Raw genomic sequence first — 15,751 nt, forward strand, 5'->3', positions numbered from 1 at the left:
CTTTGGAGAAAAGAGAGAGGACTCCCCACACCTTATAATTGTGAATACATTTAAAAGAAGGGTTGAAGTGCTCTGAGGTGGGATTAAAGACCTTTTGCTACTTTTTTTTAAAGAAATGTAAAACAGAACAAGGCCCCTCCTCCATGTTTCTCTGAAAGCAGCCTCCACTGTATGGAGCACATTGGTTATTTCAGCAAGACTGGCTTCTGCTATGGAGATAAACAGACAGGCAAGTGTGTGGGTCAGGTTTTTCCCAAGAAGAAGGTACTTTAGCTTTTTTCTCGCTTCTTCGATAGATTTCAATCTCCTTGCCCCTCAAGGATCCCTCCAGAAGCCCTGGTGGAAGTATAACTGACACAGCCTCTCTGGACATCAATGTGACAGTCAATAATCAGCACTTTGAAAAATGTTTGCATTCTTTAGCTTCCATGGTTCCTCTTCTGGAAACGTATCCTAAGTACAGCATCAGAAATTGATGTACAAGGATGTTCATCACATTAAAGTCAGCACAAATGTGGAATATACTAACTTTCTCACAATAAGGGAGTGAAATAGAATTCTGCCATGAAAATATTTCAAAAAATGTTTAATGACAAAGGAATTGCTCACACAGTAACATTAAGTAGAAAAAAATAGGTGCTAAATGAGATACATAAAGGAGCTCTGGCAGTGTAGTGGCTAAGGCATTTGGCTGCTAACCAAAAGGTCATTGGTTCAAAACCACTAGCTGCTCTGCAGAAGAAAGATGAGGCAGTATGGTTCTGTAAAGATTTACAGCCTTGGAAACCCAGTGGGGGTCACTATGATTTGGAATCGACTTGATGGCAGTGAGTTTGGTTTGGTTTGAAAATGAGATACATAACGTATATAGAAAAAAAATATTGAAATACCTCAAATGTTAAGAGTTGATTTTATCTGTTCTGCTTGCTTATTTATGCTCTTCCAGATTTTCTAAATTTCTGCATGTATCTACACTGAACACACATTATAAATTACTTTAATAATCAGGGATAAAAACAGAAGTGATTCCTTTCTTCCCAGAAAGTCACCCGATTCACCATGGATGTTGTGTGTGCAGCCACAGCAAGTGTGATGGAGTGACATGCATCCCAGCACCTGGCTTTCTGGGGCTGGTGGAGTGACACCTCACTGCTGTGGGAAGTGTCACCTGCAGCACTAACATCACCACCACCACCACCATCTTCAACTCTGCTTTCTCATTTTGGTTCCTCATCCAATCCCCAAGTAACTTCATCCTCTCCTTTATGTGGAACATAAAGGCCTACAGGAAATTGAAAGCTACAGGTTCCATAGCAAGGGCACGTGTCACATATTGCACATATTCAGGCCTGAATACCAACAACAAAGATGAAATAACATTAAAGTCAGGATGGCCCAGCTTGGCGTCCAGACTTTAGGTTTCATGATTTGATTTGGAATGAAATTATGACAGTAGCCTCTCAATTGTTTGTTGTCCATTGACTGACTTAATTCCATAAATAGGGGCCGGTAGTTCTGATGGTAAAACCTAGTGTGGCAATCAACTGATGTCAGCCTTCCCCTACCCCACCACCCCAAATCTTCCTTTTTGCCTCCTGCCCCACTAGCCTGTATCAGGATATATTGCATACTAGCCTATATCAGGAGACCATTGTAATTCATAGCCAGTTTCTCCAGACTGAGTATCCCAATCCTTCTTGACTAGTAAGATACTTAAAAGCTCATCAGCTGGTTGTGCTAATTAATGAGTACCTCCCACACTAGGAGGCTGTAGGTAATTCTGAGGTAATATACATACAGACAGTGGAGTTGGCCATCCCTGCTTCCATTCCAACCCTGTCACCTTTTAGCCACATGAGCTGTCATTCACCTTTTCTGGGCATCAGTTTTCTCATATAAAAGATGAGGATTGAATTAAGGACAAACCAAAACCAAACCCACTGCCATAGTCAGTTCTAACTCATACTGATCCCATAGGACAGAACAGAATTGCCCCACAGGGTTTCCAAGGGTATAATCTTTATGGAATCAGACTGCTACATCTTTCTCCTGCAGAGCAGCTGGTGGGTTCAAACCACCAACCTTTCACTGAGAAGCTAAGTACTGTAACCACTGCGCAAAACCCAGCATTGGGATGAGTTCTTAATAAGTGATAGTGACCATTCTTGCCCTATTGAAGATTAATTTCTCTTTCCTCTTCAGAGGCCAAAGGATTTAAGCATTTCATTTGCAAGACAACTGCCAATATTTTTTTGTGTAGTTATTAATATTTTCAAAAGACCACCTCATTTTAAGATTTAATTAGAAATTTATTTTTTTAATTTTTTATTGTGATTTGAGTGAAATTTTACAAAGCACATTCATTGTACATTCAACAGTTCATACATTTTTTTTTATGTGTGTGTGACACTGGTTACATTCCCTGAGGTTTATTTCACATTTTTCTCCCACTCTATCCAGGTTCTCCAGTTTTGATCCCTTTCAGAGTGGTTGGCATTGGTTGCTGGTCACCATCTAGTTCTTCTGGTCTCAGGGTCATATAAGCTGAGGTTCTTATGGTCCATTAGTCCTTTGGACTGTTCCATGCATCTTTGATTTTATTCACTCTTCTTTGCTGTGGATTAGGAGAGACCAGTAGTTGCATCTTAGATGGCTGCTTGCAAGCTTTTAAGAGCCCAATCGCTACTTTCCAAAGCAGGATATAGAACAGTGTTTTGGTGTACTATGTTGTGCCAATTAGCTTGATGTCCTCTGCAACCGTGGTCCTAAGCCTGCAGGGCCAGCAACTCAGTCCTTAAGGTGGTTGATTCTGACTAAGAAGTTATCCTCACTTTGCCCTGTTAGCTTTATACTACATGTGGACCTTTTTATAGCACATACAAATATATATGTAGAAATATTGTCTTCCATACCCATGTATAGTCATGGGTTTATTCCCATTCGCCTATCCATACCTGATCTTCCTGCCTGCCTGTGTATCCACCCATAGATTAGTGTTTGCTATTAATGATAATAGTAATAATAGGAACTCTGGTAGCATAGTGCCTAAGGCACTTGACTGCTAACCAGAAGGCTGGTGGTTCAAACCCACCAGCCACTCTTTGGAAGGAAGATGGGGCAATCTACTTCTGTAGGAATACCGCCTCGGAAACCCAAAGAGGGGTCACTATAAGTCAGGTCCAACTCGACGGCACATAACAACATTACTCATAATGCAGTATTGTCTCTCTTGTGGACCACTCCATGTTTTCCTTTTCCTTAGTGATGTTGTGCTGATCACGTGCTTTTGTTATATCATATTTCCTTTTACCCAAATCAACACTCATCTCTTAACTATCAGTTTTCCTTCCCTACCCCTCTCCTCCCATCCCTGATAATCAACAAAGAAAATTTCCTTCCCCATGTAATCCTTTTCTTGACTTTTTATAATGGACTCATAAAATATTTGTCCTTCTGTGACTGAGTTCATCTTCTAAGTTCATCCACGTTATGAGTTGATTCATTGAAGCTTCATTATTCTTTAATGTTGCATAGTATTCCATGGTGTGTGTATACCATAGTTTGGTTATCCATTCATCTGTTGATGGGCACTTAGGTTGTTAGCATGTCTTTGCTATTATAAATAGTGCTACATTGAACATGGGTGTACATATATCTATTTGTGTCCTGGATCTCAAGTCTTTAGGATATATTCATATAGTGAGATTGCTGGATCAAATGGTATTTCTGTTTCCACCTTTTTAAGGAAACGCCATACCATTTTCCACAGTGGTTGTACCATTTTTCTTCCCACCAACAGTGTGTGAGTTCCGATCTCTCCATACCCTTTCCAGCACTTGTTGTTTTCTGTCTTGAACTTTGCCACTCCTCGGAAGGAAGATGAGGCAATCTACTTCTGTAGTGATACTGCCTCTGAAACCCAAGGAGGGGTCGCTATGAGTCGGATCCGACTCAACGGCACATAACAACAACAACAACATTATTGCTGGGATGAGGTGATATCTCATTGTTTTAATTTGCATCTCTCTAATGGCTAATAGGCAGCTCTGGTAGCATAGTGGCTAAGGCACTTGACTGCTAACCAGAAGGCTGGCAGTTCAAACCCACCAGCCACTCCTTGGAAGGAAGGTTGGGCAATGTTTTCCATGTCTTTAAAGAATGTTGATGGAATTTGGATTGGGATTGCATTCATTCTGTAGGTTGCTTTTGGTAGTACTGACATTTTCACAATGTTCACCTTTGCTATCCATTGTTGTTGTTGTTGTTGTTTGCCGTCGAGTCAAACCTGACTCATAGCGACCCCTCCTTGGGTTTCCGAGGCAGTATCACTACGGAAGTAGGATTGCCCAACCTTCCTTCCGAGGAGTGGCTGGTGGGTTTGAACCGCCAGCCGTCTGGTTAGCAGGCAAGTGTCTTAGCCACTATGCTACCAGAGCTCCCATAAGCATAGGATATTTTTCAATTTATGTAGGTCTCTTATAGTTTCTTGTAGTAGTGTTTTTAGTTTTCTTTGTATAGGTCTTTTGTGTCCATGGTAAGATTTATCCCTTAGTATTTTATGTTTTGGGTAGTTATTATAAATGGTATTTCCTTATTTCCTTTTCAGAGATCTCTTTATTGATGTAGATGAATCCAACAGATTTTTGCTGAGCTTTTATCCTGCCACTTTGATGAATTTGAACCTTTCAATTAGTTCTAGTAATTTTCTTGCTGAGTCTCTTGTTTTTTCTTATATATAGGGTCATGTCATCTGCAAATAGAGATAGTTTTACTTCTTCTTTGCCAATTTGGAGGCCTTTCATTTCCCTTTTTTTGCCTTATTTCCCTGGCTAGGAGTTCTAATACAGTGTTGAATAGAAGTGGTGATAGAGGGCATCCTTGTCTGATTCCAATTCACAAGAGGAATGCTTTGAGTCTCCACTGAGAGTAATGTTGGCTGTTGGTTTTGCAAGTATTGCCTTTATTATGTTGAGAAATTTCCCTTCTATTCCTATTTTGCTGAGAGTTTTTATTAGGAATGGGTGCTGGATTTTATCAAGTACCTTTTCTGCACTGATTATATGATCATGTGCCTCTTTTCCTTTGTTTTATTTATGTAATGGATATGTAATTTCCTTTCCATTGTTTTTCTAATGTCAAACCATGTTTGCATACCTGGTATGAGTCTCACTTGGCTATGGGGTATTTTTTTTATATACATATATACCGTTGGGTTCTATTGGCTAGGATTTTGTTGAAGATTTTTACAACTGTATTCATGAGGGTTATTGGTCTGTAGTTTTCCTTTTTAGTTATGTCTTTGCTTGGTTTTGGTATCAAGCTAATGCTTGCTTCACAGAATGAATTTGGGAATATGTCATCCTTTTCTGTTTTCTGAAACAGCTTGAGTAGGACAGGTGTCACTTCTGTGAACATTTGATAGAATTCTCCAGTGAAACCATCTGGGCCAAGGCTTTTTATTGTAGGGAGTTTTTTTTTTTTTTTTCCTTTCTTTTTTTAATGATCAGCTTAATTTCTTCCTTTCTTGTCAGTCAGTTCAAATATTCTACCTTAGTCTGTGCAAGTTTAGGTAGGTCTTGTGTTTTCAGAAATTTGTCCATTTCTTCTAGATTTTCTAATTTGTTGGAGTACAGTTCTTCACATTATTCTGGTTTTTTAAAAATAAATAAATAAATAAAAATAAACCCACTGCCGTCAAGTCAGATCTGACTCATAGCAACCCCCTCTTGGGTTTCTAAGGCAGTATCACTACAGAAGTAGATTGCCCGATCTTTCTTCCAAGGAGTGGCTGGTGGGTTTGAACTGCCAGCCTTCTGGTTAGCAGTCAAATGCCTTAGGCACTATGCCACCAGAGCTCCCACTCTATGATCCTTTTTATTTTGGTGGTTCTGCTGTGATGTCACCCTTCATTTATTATTTATATTATTCACATTTTTTCCTTCTTTCCCTTAATTAAATTTGCCAGTGGTTTGTTGATTTTGTTAATCTTTTCGAAGAACTAACTCCTAGTTGTGTGAATTTTTTTCCTATAGTTCTTCTGTTTTCTGCTTATTTATTTATTTTTGTGCTCTGATCTTTATTATTCCTTTCTTCTGGAGACTCTAGCCTTCTTTTGTTGCTATTTTTCTAATTGCAGTTGTTGGATAAGGTGTGATTTTGGTTCTTTCTTCTCGCAGTAAGTGCTATAAATTGACCTCTGATTATTGCTTTTGCTGTGTCCCAAAGGTTTTGGCATGTGTTTTCAATCTTGTTTGTTTCTAGGAATTTTTTTGTGTGTTTTACACTTTATTTCTTCTGTAACTCAGTGGTTCTTGAGCAGTGTACTATTCAGTTTCCACGTATTTGATTTTTTGATCCTTGGTCTTCCTATAATAATAGGATTTCTAATTTTATAACATTGTGATCCAAGAAGATGCTTTGTAGTATTTGTGTTTTTAAACGTATTGAGGCTTGATTTGTGGCCTAATACATGATCTGTTCTTGAGAATGATCCATATGGACTGGAAAAGAACGTGTATTATATTTTTGTTGAATGGAGTGTTCTGTATATGTCTGTAAATCAAACTGGTTGGTTGACTGTATTGTTGATATCTTCTGTATCTTTGTTGAGCTTTTGTCTAGTTGTTCTGTCTGACATTTCATGTAGTGTGTAAAGTCTCCTACTAACTACTATTGTAGAATTGTCTATTTTTCCTTTCAATTCAGTTAATGTTTGTTTTATGTATTTTGGAGCCTTTCCATTGGATGCACAGATACTAATTATGGTTATGTCCTCTTAGTCAGTGGACCCTTTTATCATCATGTAATGCCCTTCCTTGTCCCTTATGCTGAATTTTGCCTTGAAGTCAATATAACAGAATTAGTATTGCCACTCCTGCTCATTTTTGTTACCATCAGCCTGATGATTTTTACCATCCCTTGATTTTTATTTTTATCTTTGTGTCTAGGAGTCTCTTGTAGGCAGCATATTGATAGGTCTTGTTTTCTTATCCAGTCAGATACTCTCTTTCTTTTAAATGGTCCATTTTTAATCCATTCACATTTAGTGTAATTAGTGATAGATGTGAATTTACTGATGTCAAACTTTTGCGTTTTTTGCCATGGTGCTGATGCTTTCTTTGTTCTGAATATTTTTTTTTTGCAGAGTTCATTTTGTTATTGTTGATTTTGTGTTTCCTAAGTCCTTGTGATTTTCTTCTTTCTTATTTTGGTTAGAAGGTTTATTAATTTTCTTAATGGTTACCCCATATAGTAAATTCTTATCTCCATAAGCTTGGAACCAACCATCGAGTTGATTCCACCTCATAGTGACCCCATGAGTTTCCAAGGTGGTAAATCTTTATGGAAGTAGATTGCCCCATCTTCCTTCCACAGAGCAACTGGTGGGTTTGAACCACCAGCCTTCTTGTTAGTAGTCAAATATGTTTGGCCCTGTACCACCAGAGTTCCTTAAGTTTGGAACAGTCTGTTCTATATTGACATCATCCTGACTTCCTCTCCATATGTGGAAGTTTTCTAATTATACCATTTATTTCCTCTATTTGCTTTGTAGTTGGTATCATTTACAGATTTAATCCTCTGGTTCTCTATTTTTCCATTTTGTAACCTTATTTTAGATTTTACAATTCTTTTCTTAGGTTTGTTTCTGGGTGGTGTTGTCATGTGTTGTAATCTTAAATTGTTTTCCATTGTTGGTTTACCGTCGGAAGGACTCCCTTTAGCATTTATTATAGGGTTGGTCTGGTTTTTACAAATTCCTTTCATTTCTGTTTTTCTGTGAATGTCCTGATTTCACCAGCATATTGAGGGACAGTTTTCTGGATATATAATTCTTAGTTGGCAACTTTTTTCCTTAAAGATTTTGTGTATGTCATCCCACTGCATGGTTTCTGCTATCAAAGTTTAGTCTTATTGGTTTTTCTTTTTAGATAACGTTTCATTTTTTTCCGAGCTGCTCTCAAGATTCTTTGTCTTTGTTTTGGAAAAGTTTAATTGTGCTTTGTCTTGGTAACTTTCTCTCGGGGTCTGTCCTATATGGGGTTCATGGAGCTTCTTGGATAGATACCTTTTCATCTGTCATGACATTGGGGAAATTTTGTGCTAGCAAGTCTTCAACAATTTTCTGCATAGGGTCCCCCTACCTCTAGTTGTAGAATTCCAATCAGGCATAAGTTATCTGTTTTGGTATCATTTAACTCTTAGGTTTTCTTCATTTCTTTTCATTCTTTTTTCTGATTTTTTTCCTCACACAAGCTGATATCAAGGGATTTGTTTTCTAGCGGGGATATGCATTCTTCAGCCAGTTTGAATCTACTCTTTCATCCTCTCAATACCTATCTCCATAATTTTAGTGTTCATCTTCTGGAAATCTGATTGCTGTTTTTGTATGATTCCTAATTGTCTACATTGTCATTTCGTACTTGTAAGATTTTCCAGGATTCTTCAAGGGCATCGCTTATCTTTTCTTTGATTCTGTTACATGGTTTCCTTGAGCTCTTGGAAAGTTATGTGATATATATTCTTTATTAATTCTTTATATATACTCTTTTGAATTTCTTATTATTTAGTTCTATTACCTGTTCTTCCTCAGAGAGGTTTTCTCTTTATTTTGGTCACTTGTGTCTGCTATGTTGTCCTGTTTCTTTGTTTGAAGTTGTCTGTTGTCTCCAAGAAATTTTGAAGTTGTTTTTATTTGTTGATTGTGTGTTGGTTTGTTTTGCCTTGGTTGTTTTGCTTTTCTTTCTATATATCTGGACAAGTAGGGTAGGGGTGCTTCTGTGATTAACTTGGCAGCTTGGCAGGACACTCCCCAGCTATCTTTGGATTGGTGGAATAACTGCTGAGAATGTGAGTGTGGGTCTCTGTCTGTCATGAAGAGGAGCTGGCATGATCAGGTGGTGTCCACCATTTGTTACTGATCCAGTGGTGTAGGAGCTGACAATGGGGCTTGTCCACTGGGTGAAGTGGTCAGTGCAGTAGATATGGCTGACTAGTGGACCATTAATGTCCTCTTGAATTCCTCCTGATGTGTCTATACTGTGTTATCGCTGAGTGGGATTCATGGTTTTTTTGTTTTTCTTTTCCCTCCTCATCAGCATCTGATGCCTCTATTCAAGATGGTCGTGCTTTGGCCAATCCTGGTCTCTTCTCTCTCCTCAGTCACTAATCTTGCTCCATGTCACTTTGCAGTCAGCGCTCAATTTAATTCTTAATCTTCTCACTTGATGCTCAGAATTCCAGGATCATTATTCGTATCTATTTCACTTGGTTTTTCTGGGTCTCTGTTGTAGAGGGATTGAGTGGAGTATGCTGACAGAACATCTGTCTCCACCTCTTAATTACAAATTTCAGTGAATATTTTAGAACTCCTATAATCTCAGAAAGTGAGAGTTCCCATTATTTATATTAAAAGCTTGCTTAACAAGTCTGATTCAACATTTGCTGGTAAGGGTGTCCCACTAACAGTGATGAACAATTTAAATCACAGCAAAAGAAAGAAAGGAGTGATGGTAAGACAGGTTCTTTGGCCATCCTTGGAAATGTCACACTTCCTGATATGCAGATGGCTTCCTAATTTTTCCATAAACAATGCTGATGTATGAGGTTGGCTGTGTTTTCCTCACAGTCTTAGACAGATATATATATATATATATATATATATAACACAGTGTTTACATTCAAGCTGAGAATAGACCACAGAGTCTGCTAGAATCACAACTCCAGCTTGTCCTTTTGGTAAATTCTAGGTCTAGTTGCATGTTTCTTGTGGCTTTAGCATTTCTGGTTTCAAAGCTTCTCTAGCCTTAGTTATAAAAACGCTGGCCTGAATGGAGCTAAGCCCTAATCCTGTTGCAGCTGCTATGCCTTTTTGTTAGTGCATTTTATCTCATTTTGTATTTCCTCTGTTTTCTAACTAGGTATGTAGCGGTACTAAGCACAGGGGCAGCTGGGCTTTTAAAATGGTCCATCTTGCCACAAATTCCCCATGAAAACAAGGACATGATGAAATGTTTTCATAATTTTCATCTACAGAAAGGGAGCCTACTGAATGCTCAGTGAATATTTAACATACAAATTCCTGTCACTTTTGAACTAGGGAACTTTCTATCATAGTTACTATCACTTAGAAGAAAGATGACAGTCTTTTTCTAAGTGGTCATAAAACTATTATTAAATAATTTCTTATCTTTCATGGTTGTAGGTGTTGACTAAGTTCAGCTGGATCGTTCTCTCATGTGGTTGAAGTAAGAGAACAGCTGGGGTGGAGTCATTTGAAGGCTTATTTGGCCAAGATACACAAGATGGCATCTTCATCCACGTGCCTGGGCCTCAACTATGTATAATCTTAGTGGGTCTGATTCTGTCACTGTCACTATCCTCCCCTTACTCTTCCATAGCATCTTCTGATCCTCTTGATGCCTCTAGCAGAACTGGTGAGGTATCTCCATGCCCTGCATGAAGGAATGGGTATAGGAAGGTCAAAACGCAGGTATTCTGGGGAGATAGTATTTGTCCTGCTTCACCTCACTGAACAACATCCAGACTGAGCACAGCCAGCGGGTAAGCCACGTTTGGCAACTCTGGGTTCAACAAGGTCAAGCAAGGTTGTTTATTACAGAGAACTTTAAATTTTAAAAATATTAATGCATACTCCGAGTCTTTAAAAGAAAAATATAATAGTAATAACCACTAAGCACTTATTTCTACACGACAACACTCTTAACTTCTTCCAGAAGAGTGAAGAATGTGGTTGGGCATTGCTGTTGAAACAAATTCATTCACTCACAAATACTTGATAGAGTATCTACATACATGCCCAGTACTGGGCTAGATTCTTATTATTAACAACAGCAGAAGGCAGTTTCTGTTCTCTGGGAGCTCAATAAGGGCATTCTGTGAAATACCACTGGAGGGAGACTATTAGAATCTGTTGTGACTGTGCGTAGGAAGGCCAGGACTAGAATCCAGTAGTAGTATACTTTGAAAATACCCATCCAGTGACCTGTGACCAACAACTTCATGTTTCAAGTTCCTTTTCCCTTAATCTGGCAATTGCAAGATTAAAATTAAGACCTACACTCCTATCACCTCTGCCATTGTTAAAACTTCCAAGAACGTGTTTCCTCATGTTCACTGGGATGAGCACTAGTAATTGGCAACTTCACTAAATCAGGAAAGTGTGGTTCTAGGAAGAGAGTCTTACATAGGATATGATAGTGAGCTAGATACACAATACTTGACCAACCTATTAATAAAAATCCAAGAAGTACTTTAGTATTTTATGTATCATTTAAGATTTGGAGGCCAATTTGAATTTTGGAATTCTTATTGTGAAGACTCGCGTGGTGTAAATAACCTGAGATTTTTCAAGTTCATGTTCAGAATACATAAATAAAGATAGGCTCTGGTCTAATCCACAGGTGCCTCCTTAATAGGTCTGTCTCTGCGGGGGCAGGGCAGGATGTGGGCAACAAGTAGCTCGTACAGTGACATCAGCAACACTGGCTTAATGCAGAATAGAAAACAGACAAAAATCTTCTTAAAGGTGCAGGAAACTATTATCATAGTTGTCTGGCAGCAAAACAAAAACTGAGTTTCCAAATCAAGAGTATGTATGTCTTGAAATCTATGGTACTTGGCCTAACCTGGGTTCTTTTCTTTCTTTAGAAAGACATTTTGCTGGTCATGCTGAGGACATTTTTACAGGATTGTTCATTGTTAACTCTCTTCAGAGTGGGGAAAAAAGATTTGAGAGGATACAAAGTTCCAGGCAGAAGGAACTATGCCTTTATACTGTCTGTGAGTTCTAAACACATATTTTATATAAAATTGAAGAAATCAGCACTTTCATTTTCAGAATAACTGAAGTACACCTGAAATTGCCTTGAGGTAGCTGTGTGCCTGGTCCATGAGTACCACACCACCAGTCTGTGTCCTTGCAGGGTCACAACTCAGTCCACGCAGAAGGCTACCGTCTCTACACAGCCGCCATCTAAGAGAGGTCTAATTCCATTTGGGACCCATTCTGAGGTTTTCTAAAGTTTGATAGACATTACATGATACCATGTAACAGGTGATGTTTTTGTCTTCTCCACAGAATGTGAATGGCATAAAATACCACGCTAAGAATGGTCACAGAACACAGATTCGTGTCCGCAAACCATTCAAATGTCGTTGTGGAAAGAGTTACAAGACAGCTCAGGGCCTACGGCACCACACAATCAATTTCCATCCCCCGGTGTCGGCTGAGATTATCAGGAAGATGCAGCAATAACATGCTGGTCATAACTGTGCCAAGAAATCCTCACCAGCAGTTGCTGATTTTCAAAACAGCCACCTTTTTCATGGGAAGCATTCAGCAACCCTTTAAAGAAAAAGAATTAAATGCATGCTTTAAATTTTTTCTGTAATTTTGGAATGATGTATCTTTGTAGAGTTAATGATTTTGTACATTTGCACATGTATTCATCATACCCATTTTCATTACTTTGATATAAGGTGCTAAACAAACAAACAGACAAAAAAAGCTCTAGGTTCTTCAGCACATTTCTCCCAAAACAAAATCAAACTGAGGGCGTGTTGCACATTGTTTAGTTGTACTGCAGTGATATCAATTGTTGAGGGCATGTTGCACATTGTTTAGTTGTACTGCAGTGATATCAACTGGGGGAGGAGGGGCTGGCACTGAAATTTTTATTCAAGATTGTAATGTGATTGAAGTTTTTCAACACATCAACTCACATATGTTCAAAACCAAAATAATACCTTCATTATCAAACTGGTTACCATGCCTTACATAATGGAGTTAGTATTTGTGAGTAGAAGGACTTTAGGTAATGGAAATATAAATAAGAATGTTTAACATAATATGCTAAAAATATTTTCATATTTAAATAACATACATAAAAGGTGTGCTTTCTGTGTTTTATATAATCTTGCAAATCTTTTTTCCCTTTAAAAAGCTGAAAATCTTGCCATCTGACTTACCATTCATCTTAGTGTTATAAATGGAATTTTTGTACAAAATAGTCTATTCAACTCACTCATAAATTCCACATGCATTCGCTGAGTGCCTGCTGGGTGCAGGGGATTCCATTTATGCCTATTTGTGGACCAAGATACCAGTTTAGTGAAATACTTTTCCCTGAAATCTGTTAGCAAACACTTTGAAGTACTCAAGTGCAAAATTTGTGTGTGTGAAATTTAGTTTATATCTTCATCTTCAGATGAAGTTTTAAAGCACTTTGTAGTTCTCTATTGCCAACAGATTTAATGTCTTATGTGTTGCCAATTTTGCAATCACTGCCCTAACAAACCTATGGGTTTGCAAAAAAAAAAAATTAAAATTCTAAGCATGTTTCAAAGAGGAATGTTTTTGTTAAGATCCCCATCGTCGCCTCTTCTTCACGCTCATTGTATAAGGCCTTTTTTTTCTTTTTTCTTTAAGGCACTTTTCCTATCATATTGTAGATGTCTGCATTCCCATTGAAAATGGTCTGTTTAGCTTTATAAAACATTTTGCCGAAATACGAAATTGAGCCTTATTGACAATTAAGTGCTTCTTGAAGCAGGTGGTCGAAGAAAGAATGATTGATGTGACCTATTAGAGAGTAGCCCACATCTGGACCATTCCTGAGTTTTCCTCACCAACAATACCATCATGCCTTGAGTGTTCTTTTCTCCCAAGTGCTATTCCTTAAACATGAGAGTTTACCAATTGCCTGATTATGCAATAAAAACTGCTCTGAGACAGCTAACTGCCCACACAAAAAACTGGTGAAAAGCAAATTCTAATCACTTATAAAATAGCTTTCTTCCCATGTTCACATTTGATGAAAAGTCATACACACAGCTGGGAAGCAGGTGTCCCTCCTCAGTTCTTCAGATTTAAAAGGATGACAGTTCTGTTAGCCAGATGGGTGAGCTTCTATATTCATAAATTGTGAATCCCTCATAGTGAGGGATTGTAAAGTATTTATAAAGACACTGCCCTCTAAAAGTTTCCCTCAGATCTCTGTAGAGTGGTCTCAGTTCTGAATATAGTGTTATCCTGTATGTTTAAAAGGAATGATCCAGACACGAGAAGCAACTGGTTGGTGCACAAGAAGGCCCTGTTGGCTATTTCGTATCTACCTACAACTGACTAATAACAACATTTTTTAGGCCAACAATAATTTCGCTTTGCTCCTAGTGCAAGAAACTGCAGGCTGGATCAGTAGTTCAACAGCTAAACAGTCATAAAGATCATTGTGCATGTTAAATTTCTTTAAAGTATAAAACAAATTCCAATTTCTATTTACTTATTCATTGTGACAGTATTACTAAACAGGTAAGGATGGGAATATTTTGTTATACCATGTATAGTGAATGTATTGTACTGTGTCTGTGAGAACTGTGCTTTAAATTATATTTTCATATGTTTTGTTGAGGACAGAGCACATTAAGTTTGAAAGTGACAGAGGTTTGTTTTAGAACTGAAGGCAACTTAGTGAATTGAAATTCCTGTCAAGAAAAGCTGCTTATATAAATGTAAATGAAATCACATTTAAAATAAACTGCCTCTGACCCAAAATAAACATTGCTCTTTCTTTTCATTAGCATCTATTATGAAAACCAGTATCAAGTTTAGTACGGCAACTAAGACAGCCATTCCGCACCTTGCACCATCTTAGACTGCCTGTTTTTGTATAATTCAGTTAATACATGTAGAGTTTATTCTCAACTTTTTACTTAGACTGCATTGCTTTTCTATTTATAACAACCTATCATGAGCTTGGGCCAAAAACTTAAAAAGTTTTACACTAAGGGGATGAAAGATCTCACTTCACTAGAAGTAGTACTGTAATGTTTAAAGGATATTTTTTGATTAGCATGATCCATAATTATTAACTGATGCAAAAGAAAAAAATGTTCACGTCATTGAACAAGTTTACTTGAATACAATCTGCTTCTCATATAACCTATCGGGAAGCCAAGACATGGAATCTCCAACACTGTTATCTCCCCAGACAGCCATTTTCTAACATCTGGCATCTACCTACCTAATGCTGGTTTGTGTTTTATACTCAGAAATCTTTTTTTAAAGAATTCCAGCAATACACAAATTCTGCTTGTAGACAACATGGTATGTACATAGCTAATACACAGCACTCCAAAAGACCACCAAGTCTGAATACTGGGTGAACATCTTAAACAGCTAATGTGTTTTGTTGTTGTCAGGTGTCGTCGAGTCAGTTCCAACTCATGGCAACCCTGTGCACAACAGAACAAAACCCTGCTGGGTCCGCGCCGTCCTCACGATTGTTGCTATGTTTGAGCCCATGTTGCAGCCGCGGAGTCAGTCCATCTCACTGAGGGTTTTCTTTTTCACTGACCTCTACTTTATCAAGCATGATCTCCTTTTCCCCAGGGACTGGTCCCTTCTGACAACATGACCAAAGTACAGGAAACAAAGTCTGCCCATTCTCGCTTCTAAGGAAAATTCCGGCTGTACTTCTTCCAAAAACAGACTTGTTTTTGTTCTTCTGGCAGTCTATGGTATTTCAGTATTCTTCGTCAACACTGTAGTTCAAATGCATCTATTCTTCCACAGTCTTCCTTATTCACTGTCCAACTTTCACTACCATATTGAGATGACTGAAAATGCTGTGGCTTGGGTGCTTAGGGCAACCTTAAGTATTTTGGTAACTACAAAAGCAGTAAATCCAATGTGAGAACAATTCTTAGTATTTTGAAAGAGAAAAGAATACAG

At 38.1% G+C, this 15,751-nt stretch overlaps 1 protein-coding gene across 1 annotated transcript in view; it reads left to right on the plus strand.

Moving 5' to 3' along the window:
• JAZF1 (JAZF zinc finger 1) overlaps positions 1 to 12,274 on the plus strand; it is a 461,024-nt gene extending 448,750 nt beyond the window's left edge. The window contains exon 5 of the mRNA XM_007945577.1: positions 12,098 to 12,274. Within this exon, the coding sequence (XP_007943768.1) occupies positions 12,098 to 12,274 (177 nt within the window). The remainder of the gene's footprint in view (positions 1 to 12,097) is intronic.
• The last annotated feature ends 3,477 nt before the right edge of the window (positions 12,275 to 15,751 follow it).

Source organism: Orycteropus afer, unplaced genomic scaffold (assembly GCF_000298275.1).
Source record: "Orycteropus afer afer isolate SDZICR_OR568_19922 unplaced genomic scaffold, OryAfe1.0 scaffold00008, whole genome shotgun sequence".
In the NCBI taxonomy this organism is placed as follows: domain Eukaryota; kingdom Metazoa; phylum Chordata; class Mammalia; order Tubulidentata; family Orycteropodidae; genus Orycteropus; species Orycteropus afer.